A 19886-nucleotide genomic window follows, 5' to 3' on the forward strand; every position below is an offset into this window, starting at 1 on the left:
GTTGTGATCAAGATTGGATCCAATCCAACTTCCAAGCCAATACAGAATAACTGATGGGCATGACTCTGGAGATAAAACAAATTTGAAATTGAAGACAAAAAGTGAAAGAGAAAAAGGTTCGTATTGACGATTGTTTAATTGGCTCCTACGGTCCTTCCTGCATGTATTTTGAAGTTTGACTAAAACACGATATTGTTTAACTAAATTCTGTAGTCATTACAGTCTAATTGGATGTAGAGTCTGGACTAATTTCTAATTTGTTTGAAGAATAGACAATAGATCCAGTCATCCAGATCCAGACCATCAACAGATTCAACTAGTCTAGACAACCTAGATTCTAGTAGACTATCGGCACCCAACTATCTTGGTCAGTTATTGTCTGATTTATTTTGAGCCCCACAATTTCAAAAACTGTCAATAAAGTGGATCTAAAAAGATTATAAATTGTGTTGTCAGCGGGTCAGCCATAATTTGTGTTGTCAACGTCAGCGGGTCACCTATTTTGTGTTATCTTTGTCCGTGACCTACAGAATTGTTAGGAAGTTTCACAAAACCATGATGATAACAGAGAAATTCATGGTTTTGAATTTTGATAATATCGCTGAAAAATATACATTTATTTGTCAGATCACTATAAGGCCAAAGACAGTATGCAGGTCCGCAGCACTGTTGGACACTTCCTTCGATGCCCCCGCCCCCCTAAATTACAAAAGAGATTATGAGGCTTAAATCTTTGATTTCTATCAAACTGTTTGAAAAAAATGTAAGGGAATTTGTAGCATCATTAGCATGAATGATACTAACATCAAATTTGGATGAAAACCTGTGTCACTTACGCCGCTACGCGTCTAAGAATTAATAAAATTGAGGAAACTCAAGGTTCCTTTTACAACAAGCGAATCAAAAGTTACAAGTAAGAGGATACAATATTTTTACAGTCAAACCTGTCTATAGTGACCGCCCAAGGGAAACACAAAAAGTGGCCGTGTAGACAGGTGGTCTTTGTAGACAGGCTCCTTTAGTACATGATTCAATGAGAAACCATTTTCAAGGGAAAAAACAAATGTGGCCTTTGTAGACAGGTGGTCTTTGTAGACAGGTGGTCACTAAAGCAGGTTTGACTGTATATATATATATATCCAATCAAAAGAAGAGTTAGAAGACCCTGATTTTATTTCTATTTAACTTTTTAAAGAAACCCTGGATGAAACACTCGCCTACCTGACCATTAAGGGGATAGTTGAGTTCTGTTTTCAGACCGCAAATGCCTTCAAAGTGCATGGTTATTGCTCTTATTCTTATTAATGACTTTTTAGTGCCCTGTGAGGACCTAAAATTGCTATGAAGGTAATTTTAGACCCCAAAATGTGTGAAATTTAGCCAATACGATCATACCAACTTGGCTCTAATTTCAAAAAAATATGGTGACCGTTAATTAATTGATTAATTAATAATAATGGGCCGGCTGGTTGGGCATAAAAGAACCATAACAAAAAAGCCAACATCGGCATTGGCTGAAATACAACGTAAAAAGCGTTATTTCGTTTTTTCAACATTTTTTTTCAAATTATCAAATATTTTTGTTGAGTACCGGTACACAAATATTAGAAATCGTTATATGGATATTTCAGCCTTTTTTGAACCGATTTTGATCAAACAAAGATGATTTTCAAATTTGACCCTCAGATTTTCATTATCTCACAAAAAATTACTTTGTGTAGCACCCTCTGCAACAGAACTCAACTATCCCTTTAATCCTAACTCTAGACCTAACCCGCACCCCATTTGCAATCTAACCCTGTATCTTGGATGAAATAAAGCCCCGAGCAGTTGTCACTGGAGGCTTCTGTCAGGGTACCGAATGTACATGTGGCATATTACTCTCAGTCACTGTATGACACGTAGGTTGATAGCTAGAGCAGTGATAATTGCTTTAAACAGTTCTGATTGATGGCTTGGTGTTTGTTTTACCACAAAAGGAGGGAGCCAGCAAAAGAGATAAACTAGTGCAGAGCTGCCAACCAGTACGATTTTATTGTATTTCATACAATTTTTCCTCAATAAAATATGATTTTCCAACAATTTTTTTTTTTAATTGCCCATTCTTTCCTGTAGAGTATCCTACAACAAGCATCTCACATCAGCAATTTGGAAATGTTTGTCGGTTCATCAAACACACCAGTCATGACAAAATCATGCATATTATATTCAACTATAATGGTCCATAAAAATACATTGGTTCATTGGTTCATTGGTTCATTGAACAATCATTCATGACAAACTCTTACTTGCATATATTCAACAAAATGTTTGTAAAATGTACTTGTGCATAATTCTTCAAGATATCAACGAACACAGTCTAACAACAAGAAAGTACTTAACGATCAAAAATAGGATTTTTGTTCAGATGGGGTTGGCAGCTCTGCAAGTGATTTTCACAGAGAGTTGCAATTAAACACACAAGTAAATAAATCAAATATAGGTTTTTTTAATCTTTTGATTGAGTTGAGTAAATCCCAATTGATTTTTTATCATTTCAGTGTGCACTGCAAGAGCCCCCAAGGGCATGTGCATGGCTTAAAGTCACACTGAAAGGATTCATCTTGATACCAATAATCAATGCATGTTAAAGAGAAAATTAAAGGTAAAGACCAGTATTGGAAATGCCCCAATTTCAAAAAATGAAATGGAAGCTCTCATTACCAATCATGTGAAAGAATATGTTTTGACTAATACATGATGATAAAAAATTTGCCGGGAAACCGCCTACTAATTCATATATTTGGTAAATTTGTTTCTCTCATGGTCCGTGAGAGATATAGGGTAGTCCCATATACATCGTTCTGTGTATAGTGCTTGTAACTTTACGAAGAATGGGCCAAATTTCTTATCATTTTGATGATTCCAGAACCTTGCAGATGCTAGATGCTAGATGATCAACCTTTTCTGATCGATTCCACAACGTTTCTTTCACAATGCAATCGCATGACCATAACTGGTCTTTACCTTTAATACAAATAAAATAATAGCATTGAAAACATGGATAGATTAATTATTGAAGAGTTAAGAGAAGTAAAAAAAAAAAAAAATTATAATAGAATAAAAGTTAAGAATCCCTGAAAGATATCAATTTATAATAATTGATTTTGACCGGTGTGTTGGCTCAGTAAGTAGAGCATCTGCCTCACAACCGGGAGGTCGTGGGTTCGAACCCCGGCCGCGTCATACCAAAAGACATAAAAAGACGGGAGTTGCTGCTACCTTGTTTGGCGTTCAACAAAATAAGGGATAGAGCAACATCGATCTGGCGCTGCTCAGTGGCTGCCGAGCTCATGATCAATTAGGCAAAAAGAATTTCCTTTTCGGTTTAATATAATAAAATTTGGAGTGGACTTTAAAAGATTATTATTATTATTATGTATTAGATTTGTATAAAATTCAACACAAGATGATGCCTTGTTAGTAATGAGATTCTAGTATGAATGTACGATAGTAATTAGTAACAGAAAATGAAAAATTGAACAGATTGCACATGTATACATCAGGGTTGGCATATTTCCTGCTTCGGGAACTAGAGGGCGATATTCAATTTGATGACATCATTTGTGGACAACTCTCCATGCCTTTTGTACATCAAATTTCACAATTCTTTCGTTTTTTTCCTATTTATTTGTGTTCTTGATCGGATTTCATAACATGTGAAGTAGAATATCATTTTGCATTCTATTATCTCAATCACAAGAAAGAAGGAAAAACATGAAATTTGATGTACAAAAGGCATGGAGAGTTGTCCACAAATGATGTCATCAAATTGAATATCGCCCTCTAGTGACTAGTCATTTCAAAAAGCTTTAACTTCCTTATTCCTTGCCCGATTTTGTTCAAATTTTCACTGATTTTATTCAAATATCTTAAACTTTACAATAAAAGTAACTTGTATGAAGGTTTTGGTTCCCAGTTACTAATTACCATATTCATGAATACCTATTAATTAGCATATGAACAAAATGCCATTTGTTTGGGTGTGTACAATTTTGTATGCAGTTAGGATTTTATAAATCTGTTTGTGTGTTCCTACTATGAGTTTTGTGCTGCTAAGTATTTCAGAACAATATTTTCAGTTATGAGGCTAAAAACAAGTAAAATTATTAATAAATAGAGAATTAAAATCATATTTCTCGTTTTTTACATATTTACCGGACGCGCATCTTATTTACCGGACGGTATTTACCGCCGGTAATTACCGCCACCGGTATTTACCGCCCAACCCTGGTATACATGTGATTGTGTTCATTACATGTGTAGGACTATTTGCACATCTGTTCCACAAATCTGTTTTCCTACCAATATTTGAACAAGTTGATTTTGTATGCGTTCAAAATTTACAGTACATACTGCAAAAACACCTACATGTAGGTCTGTACCCTGCTAATTCTTGTTGATCTTCGAATAACAAACTTTGATCCTAATTGAACAGATTCGAACCGGTTCTCCCTTCCTGTCCTCTGATGTATTAATTTATTACATATCATAACATTTCCTCTTAAACCACCTTTAAAGGTACGTATGTCCCTTTTGCAGCCAACCTCAAATTCTGTAGAACTTTGCAGGAATTATGAATATGTCATGTATGTCCTATCTGTGAAATTTAAACGTTAGCAGTGTCCTCATATTCAAATTATACAAGGAAACCTGTTTACTTGCTAGACTTCACTGTCAGACACTATTGAGTGACTGACTGGCTTTTTTTCTTCTTTGGTAATAACATACATGAAAAGAGTTGTAAAGGGCACATGAGCATTTGTCTACATCAATAACCCACTTCTTGTGATGGCCAAGATTAAACTGATTGAATCTTTGCGCAGCATAAAACGTATGACCATTCGGTGCAATTGTCTGAAAATCAAGACTATTACTTTTGGGCTCTATAGCCCTAAAGTCGATTTGACAACTAATAGTCGTTATTTTCCCACTTGAAGACATTTTCAAGTCCCACCTCTTTTAGGGAAGTTCTAAATTAGTATTATCTTTCAAATGCAGTTGGAATTTAACTTTTTCATTTTTTTGTCCTGCAAAGGGGACATAGTACCTTTAAACCCTAACATTGAGTCATGTTTACCTTTTGCGAAACTCAAGGCTCAGTCTACTATCATGAGCACACAACCATTTTAGATCAACTTTGTGTTGCACAGCTGCTTTTGTGCTATATTTAAATGCATGAGTTACTGTGTAGGCCATTACCTCTTTTACAGTTTCACTATAAATGAATTGCAATTTTGCAAAAGTTTACGAATTACAGATACACATTTTCTTCTTGTGTGAAAGGCTTCTGGCTTTGGTCTGGATTACAGTTTGCAGACACCGTTAAAAGGAAACATTAGTTTGATAGGAAAGTTTGGTTCTTCAAAATCATGATTAAGGATCCTCAGGTGAGTTTAAATACATATTTTGGGATTTCTAAGCTTTCTTCTCGGGATCTTATCAGGCTCACATGAGGGACTGTAAACCTTACAGGAAAACTAATCTAAAAAAAAAAAGAAGATTATTCAGAGAACAAGACTGGTGAAAGTGTACTTGCGCCCTCTATATAGCAAACAATTGCTTAATCGGTGCCTGTTGTTCCCCCATGATCCTCTTTTGATTGAGAGCTGATTTGATGAGAAACCCATCACTCAGGTACCTTGCAGGAGGTCTAATTCCCCTGGCCAAACTAGTGCAGACTGGCTTTAAATGTTTCTGTCTAATCGCTTTATGTGGTGGAAGGTGAAGGAAACATCTCATTGCCCCATCGGAGACAAACATTTCAAACTAGCATGTGTTTGCTTGAAATCTGTGTAATTATGCTTGCCTTTCATTGTTGTCTTTGAATCATCAAAGTTTTTCTGTATTTTTTACATACCAGAGCACCCTTAACTTTTTAGGTTAGACCCCGTTCTCACTCACTTTGAAAGTGGTCTTAGTTAGACCGCTCCAGACCGCTCCAGAGGAACGGGTCTTGAGGAACGGTTTGCGAGCGTTCACACTCCGAGCAGTTTTTATGGCTCAAACCGCTCCACGAGTCAAAGTGGTCTTGTTGCTATGGCAGCTCAGGTAGGCGGGTCAATTTTTTCGCGCGCGGAATCCAAACCCTATGTCACCTGATGTCCCGTTCGCGACGCGTCCTGTATACATGTATATGTGTAGTGCCTGCCCGATCGCTCATCGCGCGGAACGTCACTTCCGTTCAAAGTACACTTTCCGTTCACATTGCACGTTAGAGCGCTCTGGAGCGCTCTTAATAAGACCCGCTCCTCAAGACCACCTCGGAAGGTGGACTTCTGGAGCGGTCCAGAAGTCCGCTTCCTGGACCACTTTGAGCGTTCTCACTCACCTAAGAACCGCTCCTGAGGAGCGGGTCTTAGTTAGAGCGCTCCAGAGCGCTCCAACGAAGTGAGTGAGAACGGGGTCTTAGTTTTAACTCTTGAATGTTATGGTCAGACTTTATACTGGCTTAGTCCCAAGCCTGCGACACGGTATCTTTGTCAAATAGATTTGTCACTGGGGGGGGGGGGGGGGGGGCTCTGCAATACAATACAATGCTTTGGCAACATTTGCTTGCCTTCTGCTTTGTCTTGTCAAAGATATAGAGTACGGACAGTAATCAAGACTGGTTCTAGGATGGGGGGGGGGGGGGGGCCTGGGGTTTTGCGTTCATTTTGACATGTGCCTCGCTTAAATTAATTCAACATCAAGAAAATGCTAATTCCAACATGAGCTAATCCTAATCCTCCCCCTTTCTCCCCCTCCCATCCTCCCCCTTTCTCCCCCTCCCCTCCCCCTCTCCCTTCCCCCTCCCCCTCTCCTCTCCCCCTCTCCCCCCCTCCCCCTCTCCCCTCCCCTCTCCCCTCCCTTCTCCCCTCCTCCCCACCCCCTCTCCCCTCCTCCACTCCCCTCCTCCACTCCCCTCTCCTCTCCTTCCCCTCTTCTCTCCTCTTCCCTTCCCCTCTCTGCTCTCCCCCTCCACTTCACTTTCTGTGATTTGACTTGTTCTCATCTATGACTCTTTGAAAAAGCTAATCATGCAAATGAAAATGAAAATATATTAACATTGGTACCCGCTGTATCATGATGCACGATGCTTCATTGTTAACATATACATGTATTCACACAATATTTAGATATGCAAATGCCGTTCAGGATGATCCGGGATTTTTAGAGGGACTTTTGGAGGGTGTGTCTGTTTCGACTGTTTGTCTATTTGTATTTATATTCCTTACCTCTTCTGTTTTCTTTCAAACAGTCAATTCTACTAGAGTACAATCTCATGTACTTTTTTGGTAAAGTGCCAAGTAGACACAAGTGATTTCATCTAAACTCTGATAGTTCTGCCTGCATGTCACAAATGGAATGATTGAGGGATGCTATATCTATGAAACATAGAAGTAGTGGACTATATTCTTGGTTGAAGATTATTTCATGACAATAAAACGGGCAATTTCCCGTCAGTAAAACTGCAGGATTACAAAATTGTGCACCAGCATGCAGGTAGTATACTGGTAGTATTAGTACTTTTGCTTGTACCTGTAGTTTGTTGGTTATTTAATACTAATTTGAAAGATGGTAAATTCGCTAACTGGTGTGAAGTTATGAACTCTGTATCATATTACCTGGAGTTTTGTATTATTGAGTCTTGCTTTTCCATGATTTTCTTTGTCAATCTGCATTTTTGATTTTTCATAATTTTATTTTTTTAAACCTTAAATTGAATTTGCCTTATATATGCTGTTCTGAAATTGTACCATGGATATACAGTTAACAACTAAATTATTCATACCCTTACCAACTTTGTCAATTTGTAAGTATGTGAAAAATCAAGTTTTCCCCATTTATGTTTCTTGAGAATGTAATACCGGTATATATCAAAGCTTACATCTAAAAATATTCAACAAAGGCCCTAATTCAACCGGTCCTGTTTTTCTTATTGAGTTAGGAAACACGGACCAAAAAACAGAATTTACAAGGGGTATTAATAATTCAGTCGTTAACTGTATGTTTTATCGCTCTAGTTTAATTCCTAAAACATTCACATTTGTATGCGGTCCCATCTGCTCAAATGTCATTCATCATTCCAATTACTGTTTCTTTTGATGTGATTTATTATTTAAGAGTACAGTCAAACCTGCTTTAGTGACCACCTGTCTACAAAGACCACCTGCCTACAAAGGCCACATTTGTTGTTTCCCTTGAAAATGGTTTCTCATTGAATCATGTACTAAAGGAACCTGTCTACAAAGACCACCTGTCTACAAAGGCCACTTTTAGTGTTTCCCTTGGGCGGTCGCTATAGACAGGTTTGACTGTAGTTACTTTTTATGATAGAAATTGTAGAGGGTATGTAATATGTATAGACTTGTATTTGGTGCGGACTGCGGAACATTTGTTTCATTCTTAACATTAAACCTAATGAACACCAAACCTAATCTTAATGCTTAAACCTAAAACCTATAACCTTAATGTTATACTTTTGAGGTAATAAAGCCCAGAGCATTTTGTCTCAGGAGCTATAATGTCAGATCTTTAGATCAAGGCTAGGATGGTAATATTGAAAGCATACTGGTATAGAGATGTTAAAGATAAAGTTGAGTTAATTCTGGTCATGCGATTGCATTAATTGTAAAAGAAACGTTGTGGAATCAATCAGAAAAGGTTGATCATGTAGCATGGTGTTCATCATGAATCATCAAAATGATAAGAAATTTGGCCCAGTCTTGGCAAAGTTACAAGCACTGTACATAGAAAGATGCATATGGGGCTACAAGAACATGTGGCATAAAATCTGTCCTGATTTTTATCATGTTACATGCCATATTTAGAATATTAAGGCATTTGAAGAGCCTTGCTTTTCAGGGACCATTTTTTCTCTGATGTTCTTCCACACTTGCATAATACAATGATAACGCTCACGAATTATATTTCACCTCTTCCCACTACTCAATTAATTCAATGTGTAGTACATGCTATACACCGATTCGGTTTGGGGGTTTTATGTACCTGCCCGCCGGTGGCGGCGCTATAACTGGGGGGCTTCTCCGATCCAGCTGACAGTACAGAGAGCTCGAGAGCGGTTACTAGCTAGCGGAGCAGCGACCCTGGCCGGCCTGGGCGAGGTTCGGTATAGGTATAGCATACCCGTCTGCTGCAATGCAATGTAAGCTAGCTAGCTGCAGTCAGATGCCCCCCAGTTATGGCGTCACCTTATGAGGGCGCACTTCCACCAGAAGTCGCCCGAATCGGTGTATAGATTAACAAATTGAGTCTTATTGATTTCATTCATTCCTATCCCTCTTTCAGATGAACACTGTAAAGTACAACCTCAAGTACCTGTCGCTGGGCATCCTGATCGTCCAGACGACGACCCTCGTCTTGACCATGAGGTACTCCAGGACCGTCGAGTCGGAGGGACCACGCTACCTCAGCTCCACGGCCGTTGTCATGGCCGAGTGCATGAAGATAGTGGCCTGTATATTGCTTGTATACTTCCAAGAGGGTGAGTTGAGTGGTAGTTGTGGTAGGGGTGGTGATAGTGGTAGAAGTAGTAGTTGTAGTAGTGGCAGGGGTGGTGATAATGGTAGAAGTAGTAGTTGTAGTAATGGTAGTGGCAGTGGTGGTGGTAGTGGTAGGAGTGGTGGTGATATTGGTAGAATTAGTGGTAGTAATAATGTAGAGGTGGTGGTGGTAGTCTGAATGGTAGTGGTATAGGTGGTAGTAGTGGTGGTTGTAGAGACGTTAGTGATAGTGATGGTTATCATATAGTTGTTTTATAAGATAAGTAGATGGTACATCCAGGTTTCTTCTGGATAGTACTTATATTTGTGGTAGTGGTACCGGTAGAGCTTGTGGTAGTAGAAGTAGTGGTTGTGGTATCGGTCGTGGTAGTGATAGTGGTAGAAGTAGTGGTAGAAGTAGTGGTAGTAATAATGGTAGAGGTGATGGTGGTAGTCCACATGGTAGTGGTATAGGTGATAGTGCTGGTTGTAGAGATGTTAGTGATAGTGATGATGATCATTATAGTCGTTTTATAAGATAAGTAGATGGTACAGTGTTCATGCAGGTATTCTTCTTGATAGTACTTATATTTGTGGTATTGGTAGAGCTTGTGGTAGTAGAAGTAGTTTTCCATGTTGTTGCAATTACCATCAGTATGACTGCTATCGATACAAGGGACACTACTCACACCAGTCTTTCAGGCTGCTGGTTTATTTTCTATCCTTTGAAGTTCCATATTAAACAGGGGGTGTTTCACAAAGACTAAGATCAACTTTACGTTGGACTTAACTTAGCAGGCAATTCATGCCACTGGTTGCTCTCACCATTATGATCTTTAGATAATATTTTTTCCTTCAATAGTGAATTATTTAAAAATTTCAATTCTGTAGATTTGAGACCATGAATTGTACCTCCCATGAGAGACCAATGCCAGTAAATGATGAGAGCAAACAGTGGTATGCCATAGTTAAGTCCAACTTGAAGTCAATCTCAATAGTCTTTGTGAAACATTCCCCAGAACCTACATGTATGAATTGTATTTAAGAGTCATTAATTTAACCAATCAGTGTTCTTGAAATATTAATAATAATAATATTAATTTAAGATTTGTATAGCGCACATATCTGCCTATAATGGCACTCAAGGCGCACAAAAAAGATTCACTATTAACATTTCAAATACAAGCAATAAACAAATTGAAATTAACAAACTAATAATAAATCAACAAATAAAAAACCAAATGCAAATTACAGATTCAGTAAGACATTGAAATGTTCATGTGAGTTAATCATATTTTTCCTTCATAAGGTACATGTAGGTCTTTAGATGCTTGTGGAATAGTTCAATTGTTTTACTTTGTTTAATGTATGAAGGGAGTGCATTCCACAAACGCGGGGCTGCTACAGAGAAGGACCTGTCGCCCCAAGACCGCCTTGTTCGAGCTTCCTGAAACTGGTGGACATTTTCTGAACGTAGACCAAGTCTAGAGGATCTCTTCTCCTCCAGTAGATCTGACAAGTATAATGGTGTCTGGTTGGTTTTGGTTTTAAAAACCAGGGACCTTCATATTCATGTATTACTACAAACCAATATTTGGAATTAAAACGTCTCTACTTTATTTTGCAGGAGGCAGAACGATCGAAGGCTTTTCAAAAGTGATCAGAGAAGAAATCATCAACAGCCCTATGGACTGTCTCAAATTGGCAATCCCAGCCGGTCTCTACACACTCCAGAACAATCTGCTCTTCCTTGCGCTCTCCCATCTGGACGCAGCCACATACCAGGTACTCATAACATCAATCACATCTGTCGTAGAGTCGTTTATCATTTTTTCCCACTCAGAAACAGCGTTTCTATATCGTACTCCACTGTACTAATGTGTTTTGCGGGATGTCACTTTTATCAACTCATCACGATTCGTCATGCTATTTCTCCAAACTGGAAATTAGCCTGGGAAGGTCCAATATGTATGTGCATTTCTTAAAAATGTTTGCGTTTATCGCCATGCAAATTTGCCTGAAACACGTTAGAAACGCTGATTTTTAGCAAAAATAGGGATGATAAGCGCACCCATTAACAAGTGATTGGTTCATTCATCGCCATTGTACATCATATGACAAGAAAGAGGTTATTATGATATCACACCTAATTGCTTCAAAAATCTTCAAAATCAAACACATGTATACTCAAAATTTACAAAATCAGTATGATGATAATGATTCACATCATTTATGAGAGGATTTATTTTTGTTTGAAGTAATTCGAATGCGCAGGCTCCTCCAGTGAATCAATAGCATTGACTGAAATCAGTATTTCACATTTGCTGATATACATGTAGGTAAGTTTTGATGCGTGATTTGAAGTGTTTTAGACTGTCAATCTCACGAAATGAGGAAGGAAGTGAGTTCCAGAATGGGCCATTTTTGTAATGTAATCAAACCTAATACATAAATCTTTGTCAAGTGCCTCTTTACAAATCATTTCATTCACCTGTTACAAATAAATGTATGTCAATAGTCAGAATGAGAATTGGATGTATTACATGTTGCTAGGTAGGGCAAGCCATAATGTTTGTTCTACCTATCAACAATGTATGCAATTTTGGATTCTGACTATTGAATACAATTATTCATAGCAGGTGAATGAAATGATTTGTAACATGGCACTTAACAACAACAAAATTGCATTAAATTTGATTACGAGCACTGTATGGAAGCATGGTCTATATATCCCTTGGGATGTGTTATATGTACCTTGAGAATGAGACCAGATGAATGCAAGCCATGTTTGTTGTTTTTTAATTAGGAGCCGACTATAATACTTGGAACAGGTGCATGACCTTTCACCCCTGTCTATTATTGATCAATCATTTTCATTGATTGAGACTCTGAGTATTAATGTACATGTGGCAGGTATACTGTATGTTTACATCCTAGGCAGCCAGCCCCATAGTGGATGAGGGTATTGTTGTTTTTCATTTTTAATTCAAATAAAGCATGGTGAAAGAAGAGGGATCCAGCTTTCGCTTTTTGTATACTTTCATAAGGGGAATGGAAATACTGGTGAACTATTTGTGGGCCAGAATGTGTATTGCAGAACTCATCTCTCTCTCTCTCTATATATATTTTTTTTTTCCTCTCTCTCTCCATCTCTTTCTCTCTCTCTCTCTCTCTCTCTCTCTCTCATTTTCTTTATCTCTTTCTTTACTGACTTTGTTTTTTGTGTTTAATTATAAGTTTCAAATCTCCTAATTGTAATCCATTTGGATTAATTTATTTTTGATTGCGTAATTTGTGGTCATGGATTCTTTACTGCATCCTGATGTGTATTACAATTAATCTATTCTTAATTTTCATCTTTTCTTAATTGTGAATCTCCCCAAACAGGTGACCTACCAGTTAAAGATCCTTACAACGGCCATGTTTTCAGTGTTCATGCTGGGGAAGCAATTGAATGCATCAAAGTGGATATCCCTGATCCTATTAATGGCTGGAGTAGCCCTGGTTCAAGTAAGTAATCAGTCTCAAGTATCATCTATAGAATGGATTACAGTTTGAAATTGTAAGGACAAAGTTATTACAATGATAGATATTTCACTTTATGTTTGGGGAACATTGTGGGAACGATTGTTTCTTATTTATAGCATAATGAACCATGCAGAATAACCTCTAGACATTGCCTGTCCAACGTGTAACATTGTCTTTAACGTTTTTTATAACACTACAGTCTATTGGGGAAAATAAGTATGGTATAACCAGTCACTCAAAGATTTTTACTTATTTGAGGCACTTCATGATCATTTTGAAGCGCAATTTTTTTAGAGCTTCAATATTACACCATATCACTGACACTGATATTAACACGTAGGGCCATGCTTGTCAGATTTAACATTATTAAACGATGCCTTTAAGACAATGGCCTCTGATTCATCTAGTATGTATTAAAGTCCTTTTCAATCTTGTGATTTCACAGATGCCCTCAGAAAGCAAACCAAAAGAAGAAGAGGAGCATTCCATGTCGTCCGAGCTGATCGGTTTAATAGCGGTCCTATGTGCGTGTTTCTCCAGTGGGTTTGCAGGTGTCTACTTTGAGAAGATCCTGAAAGGCACGAAGCAATCATTATGGCTCAGGAATATACAACTAGGTCAGTGTGAAGGATTTCCACCTCACAAGATGGGTTTGGGAACTGTTTGATTCTTCTTGATTCAGAAAGAGTCTTTAAAAAAAAAATTAATTATAATAATAATAATGATATACGTTTATTTGTATAGTTTACATATCCACCAAGCAAGGTGCTCAAGGCATTCCAATATTACCCTGGCTCTGCTAGGCCACCAACCAGTGCCCATTTAACACCTGGGTGGAGAGTGGCAAATGTAGATTAATGTCTTGCCAAAGGACACTAGCGCTGCGCCAGGTTTAGAACCCGTGACCTTCGATCTCCAGTCCAAGTGTTAAAAACACTCGACCATGACACCTCTACGTAGGGCATACTCTCAATACTAGATGATTGATTGATTTGTTGCCCTTGATGAGGGTAGGAATAGATGCATGGACAACAGATTTACATTTCAAGAAAAGTGTATTCAAAAGCTTTGACCTCTCTTTAGCTACATCTACCTACACATTTTAATCTGTATGTTTTCAGAATTGCTAATTGCTATTAATTAAACAGTGATATTTTCAAATCGTAAAACAAAGCTAAACAAATCAAAACTAACTTTTATTGTGCCGTCCTGGCAGGCTCATCACTAGTAATTGCAAGATATGGAGGTTCACTAGGTTGTAATAAGAATTCAGCTATTGTTATCATATATTTTGAAGAGTTACGATTGAAGAAAAAAAATGAAAGATTAATTCATGAGACCAGTCAGATATACTGAGAAAGTAATTCATGTACATTTTGTTTCTCTTTGTTCTTCCATTGTCATATTCTGTAGCATTCTTTGGAGTAATCTTCGGTCTAGGGGGTGTTATAGGAAAAGACGGTTCCAAGGTCGCGGAGAACGGTTTTCTTCAAGGCTACTGTATGATTACATGGAGTGTAGTTATTTTACAGGTCAGTATCGTCTGTCTGTCTGTTTATCTGTCTGTAAGGGTGTGTGTGTTTGCTTGTGTGTGTATTACATGAAAAGTAATTTACAAAGTGACAAAGTTGGCTTTCTTCATGGATTATGCACAATAATCATGTGAAGTTTAGTACTCTTAAATCCAGGTCAGTATTGTTCAACTGTCTGTCTGTGTGTGTGTGTGTGTGTGTGTGTGTCTGTCTGTCTGTAAGACTGTGTGTATGTTTCAGTACGAGTATTATATTGTGAAAGATTGCAAAGGTTGACCTTTTTCAAAGCTACGCAATGATCACATGGAGTATAGTTTTATAAAAGACAGGTTAGTATCTGTCTGCGTGTCTGTCTGTTTGTTGTGTCTGTCTGTATGTGTGTCCCTCTCTCTATCTATTGTGTGCTACAGGAAGACATATGATTTTTGTTCCAGGAAAATAGATAACATAATCTTCTTTCTGGGATCAAGATACACTTGGCCTTAATTTCATTCTGTCTCAAAAGGCTTTATATTTTATTCAATGTGCAAAATTGTATGGTTCAAAAACAATAATATTTCCTTTACAGTTGTGAGAACTTTTCATAAGGAACAGCAGCCATGCTCTCAATTGCCTTGTTATGTTTGATAATAATATTCTGGGATATATGTAGCGCTTATTACATCAAGCCAAATGAATGAACCACTAAACCACGACACCTTAACATTTGTGCATCTGGCTCACTTTTTTAATTGATCACTCTCTCTTATGTTTATCATACCAGGCACTTGGTGGCCTCATCATAGCAGCTGTTATCAAGTATGCAGACAATATATTGAAAGGATTCGCCACATCATTATCGATCATCTTATCCACCGTAATCTCCTATTATCTGCTGAATGATTTTACACCGACGAGGTAAGGAAAGGGGTTTAGAATCTATTTTTGATGAAATTATTTATATCATCGGATGGAAAAATAATGTTGGAAAATATTTTACTATAAGCAATGCCAATTAATTAGGCTTTTTTAGAGTAGGTAATATTTAAATTTCCTTGTAGTTATTTAAAAGAATGATATCCTTCCCATAATTCTGTGACCAGTTGTTAATTTACTTCAATATACAAATGATGCAAACCAATGATTTTTGTTTGCAAAAGGTTTAAGATAGTTTAGTAACATTATTTTCATTTACAGGCTGAGTTTATTTTTGTCCCATCTGAATGTGCTAAGAAATGTATTAAATACAATAATATATGAGGCTGTTCTGACCATAAAAGAATCTTAAAGTGAGTCAATTCTGAAGTTTCTTACTTCAATTTTTTGCTGTTAACAGGGAACATATTATTCAGTCCATCTTTGTAATGGCACTTTCCTTTTTACAATTGATTTGAACCTAGCATTTCCCCAAATGTACTTTGAATTGACCAGATTCTATGTTCTATGTTATGGCTTTTTTGTCTAATATTCCCCTTTTTATGTTTCTTTCTTTGTTCAGCTATTTTTTCATTGGGGCTGCATTCGTCATTTCAGCAACGTTTCTCTACGGCTACGTCCCCAAGGTAACAACGGATCCCACGGTATCGAGCGTTGTTTAGTTGTGAGCATCGCCTTCAAAACGTTAAATCAAAGAGTAAAAAGTCGTAATCACCAGCTGGAAGACGTTTTTGAAACATCATTGTGCAGCTGTTATCATTTTACCATGACTGTTTCAGTCTATTTAAAAGTGTTCAATCCAGCCTTGTGCAAATATATATATTGTAAATGTCAAATATGTTTGGAACGTTAAAGTGTGGAAGCGTTCAATCAAACATTCAGGATAGTCTGAACAGTTTGTGGGTGATCTGCACATATTTTTATCTACTTCAAAAGCCTTTTGTACATATTATATTCAGAGTTAACTATACTTTTACATTCATGTATTTAGAATCAAAAAGACTTGTGGTATTGTAATGCAAGGTCTGGAAGTTCCAGAATATAGACTACTAGTATGCAGTAACTCTTCTTTTTTGAATGCCCATCATTTATGTTGAAAAATCAAACAGAGTCTGTTCTTCTAGACTAGCATTTAAGTGTAGTCAAGTTGTTAATTTAAGATATTCTAGACCCCTACATCAGTGTCTTTGATACATACTATTATATTTCTTTACTAGTATAATTGGGTAGATTAAGTCCTCTGGCTTATGAAATGCCAAGTGTCGACCTCCCTCATGCAGTAAAGATTACTAAAACTGTGTAATTAAATTAACAAATGTATATCATATCATCATGAAATCAATGTCCAATTTCTTTTCATGGCTGAATTAATTATCTATTTTTTGTTGTTATAGAATTACACTGATATTTAAAAAAGCAAAGAGATTTACACTTTGTGCCCCATTAGAATAGATTTACAGTAATTTCTATAAAACACAGAATTTGACACTCCATACTCCATATGTGAGTGGACCAAGTTAAACCTGGTCTAATTTGCCCACTATTCTTCTGAATATGAGCTTTTGGTGTTTGTACTGTTTTGAAATCTAACCAAGGTACCGTTTCACAAAGTGACAAATGAGGAGGCACGATAGCTCAGTTGGTAGAGCAGTGGTCTCGTAATTCGAAAACAAAGTCTATGCGCTATAGTGCCCTTTGGTATTGGCATTAATCCTTATTACCAGGTCCCTCGGAGAGGACCTGAAGCAGTTGGTCCTCTGGTTGCTTATTAACAACATTTATACTTTCTAAGCAGTCAGGTAAAATAACCTCCACTACTATGTCTACTATAACCAATCGGAAGCAAGGATTTTACTGGCTTATAACAAAAACTGCCATTTGTCACTGATGACAAGTTTTGTGAAATGGGGTCCAGTAGTTCTGGTTATGGAATGACAAGAGACATTTTTACAGAATGAAGAAAAAAGCCATTGCAGAAGCATGCTACCCTAAACAACTGTAGAAGTTGGTATTTTGGATGACGGAGACACCTGACATTACATGTGCACCTTACAAACGCATGACTTCATGTGTCAACCCCGGCCCCCCCACTCCGTGAACGGAGGGATACCATGCATGTTCCCAAAATGTCTGGTAAAGGGGTACTTTTCAAGTACAAGGGGTACAAGTCCCGCTCGTAGTACACAAAAATCTGGGCTGTATTGACTTTACACACCGGACTTGGGGGGGGGGGGTGTTTTCAAAAGGAGGGAACATGCATATGCGTATCCTAAATAACACTGAGGGGGGGGGGGGGCCGGGGTGTCAACACATCCGATTATCATGCGAAAACTCTTTGCTCCATCAAACATGACTATAGTTGCAAAAGTATCATGTTTTAAAAAACGATGTTGCCTGACAGAAATAGCCTTAGAAACAAAATTCTTTTGATGATCTTGGTGTCATTTTGATCAGAAAACAAGAAAATAAAACAGATGAGAGTGTATGAATGCTGTCCTTGAACTTATAGATGTCAGAAGTTGTGTTCTGTATCGGCCACCCCATTTTGTTTATTGTTCACCTTGTGTGCCTTGAGCATTTGTTTCTACTTGAAATCACTATTAATATGACGGACAAAGAAAGCGGACAAAATATACAGTTCCTCATTCTACCCTCAACAATTGCTATGGTAGACAAAGGAACAACCCTTCTCTGCTATTACGGTATGTAAAAATCTGTAGAAACAGGTGTCACATGCATATTCACACATTTTTACATAATAGCAGTGAAGGGATGTTCCTTTGTCTACCACAGCAATTGTTGAGGGTAGAATGAGGAACTGTATATTTTGTCCGCTTTCTTTGTCCATCATGTTCATAGTGTTTGGTGCCTTACAAATCTCATATATCATCACTATTATCATTATGGTACCTTCATGTCCGGTGGCTCAGTCCAATGTCTGAACTATGAACTATGACCTTTAAATTGACTTCAGTTTTGATGTGCATTCTCATGATTAAGTCTGCTTTTTTTAATGCCTAGAAGACAGTGACATAAGTTTTATCCTCAACTTGGAGGTGAGTTTTTAAAAAAGTTTTGTTTGCATTTGCTATCCAGCTTTTAATATCTAACCCCAAGTGTCGTCATTGTAATTTTTTTGGCTTTTTGTTAGTTTTTTATAAATTTATCACTGAGTAGCTTGTTTCTCAGGATGACTTGTTTCTTTTGTCATGCAAAGCAAAATTAATTTAAAGTCCCACTGCACTACTTATAGCCATGTGCGCCCTCTATATAGCAAACAATTCCTAATCATTGACCATTGGTCCCCCATGTTCCCCTTTTTCTTATGTTAACAGTTCATTGAGAGCTGATTTGATAATATAACCACCTGTCAGTGACCATGCAGGGAGGTCTAATCCCTCCTGGCCAAACTAGTGCAGATGGGCTTTAAACTGAGTCTGGAGTTTAAAGACTCTCACTGCCTTCCCAGCTTAACTAAATAAACACAGAAATATATTTGCCACTGCTGTGTTACCTGTGTACAATTAAAGCACTTGAAAGTAATGCAATTGCATAGTATTGATTGAGAATACTTTTCATTAATTTTCAACATTTTGGATACACCTACAAGTATGAGGTTTGCACACAAGAGTTGTACCATCTGTTCTAATTGCTTCAAGTTTAATTAAATCTTGCATGAAATGGACACCATCTGCTACATGTCCTTGTGATGTATGTAGCATAGAGCTACCGGTATGCCTGAAAAGCTGTTTGATTGGTGGAAATACCATTACGGGTGTACAAGTCTCGCACACAGCAATTGTAATGTCCCACCAAGAAATACAACCCCCCCCCCCCCCTCCAATCTCACCAAGAAGTCTTTGGGTAATAGAACTTTTTCTTACGGAGCGGTTGGTGGAAAGTAGATTTTTTTTTGGGGGGGGGGGACAAGTCCATTGTGCCCACTCAAACAAACTGACTGAACTAAGCAATTAAAAAACCATTGATGCATTTTTGAATGGTAAATACTTCAGGAGAGTTTTAGGTTTTCTTTCCCAGCAGCATATCTTGATGGGTAACATCAGATATAGTGTCTTTATAGGAAGACGGTAAAACATACCGGTATTTCATTGTTTTTGTTTTTTAAGATATGTCCCTAGCTCTTTGTTGCTTCTGTATGATCCCAGTTCAATGTTTGATTAATCTGTGATTAACATTTGTTTCAAAGTGGAATGTGTCTGCCCTAAAATGCTTTTAAAACCTGTGATAATCTAATCTAACAAATGTGTGCTCATTAAATATAAGGAAAACTAACAAAGAAGAGAAGAATACAAAGAAAACTATGAGAAGAAAAAAAAATTTAATACACTACATGTATTTTCAGATTGACGATAACCAGAATGTGTGT

At 37.5% G+C, this 19886-nt stretch overlaps 1 protein-coding gene across 2 annotated transcripts; it reads left to right on the forward strand.

The window, feature by feature from the left end:
- Positions 1-7: 7 nt before the first annotated feature.
- On the forward strand, positions 8-16826 carry LOC585592 (UDP-N-acetylglucosamine transporter). Of its 2 annotated transcripts, none has more exons than XM_030996277.1 (8): positions 8-116; positions 9331-9526; positions 11152-11309; positions 12912-13034; positions 13498-13669; positions 14466-14584; positions 15348-15481; positions 16062-16826. In XM_030996277.1, the coding sequence occupies exons 2-8, from the start codon at positions 9331-9333 to the stop codon at positions 16159-16161; spliced, it is 1002 nt and encodes a 333-aa protein (XP_030852137.1). In that variant the 5' UTR covers positions 8-116; the 3' UTR covers positions 16162-16826. The 2 variants fall into 2 exon arrangements, with proteins under 2 accessions (XP_030852137.1, XP_030852132.1); XM_030996272.1 differs by lacking the exon at positions 8-116 and adding an exon at positions 5397-5429.
- The last annotated feature ends 3060 nt before the right edge of the window (positions 16827-19886 follow it).

This window comes from Strongylocentrotus purpuratus, unplaced genomic scaffold (assembly GCF_000002235.5).
Source record: "Strongylocentrotus purpuratus isolate Spur 01 unplaced genomic scaffold, Spur_5.0 spur5_contig_855, whole genome shotgun sequence".
In the NCBI taxonomy this organism is placed as follows: Eukaryota; Metazoa; Echinodermata; class Echinoidea; order Camarodonta; family Strongylocentrotidae; genus Strongylocentrotus; species Strongylocentrotus purpuratus.

Bases quoted from the DNA above. Each gene is read 5' to 3' on its own strand.
- LOC585592 (XM_030996272.1), top strand. The intron at 13,670-14,465 runs GTCAGTGTGAAG...CATATTCTGTAG, and splicing joins GCTCAGGAATATACAACTAG to CATTCTTTGGAGTAATCTTC. The intron at 14,585-15,347 runs GTCAGTATCGTC...TTATCATACCAG, and splicing joins GGAGTGTAGTTATTTTACAG to GCACTTGGTGGCCTCATCAT.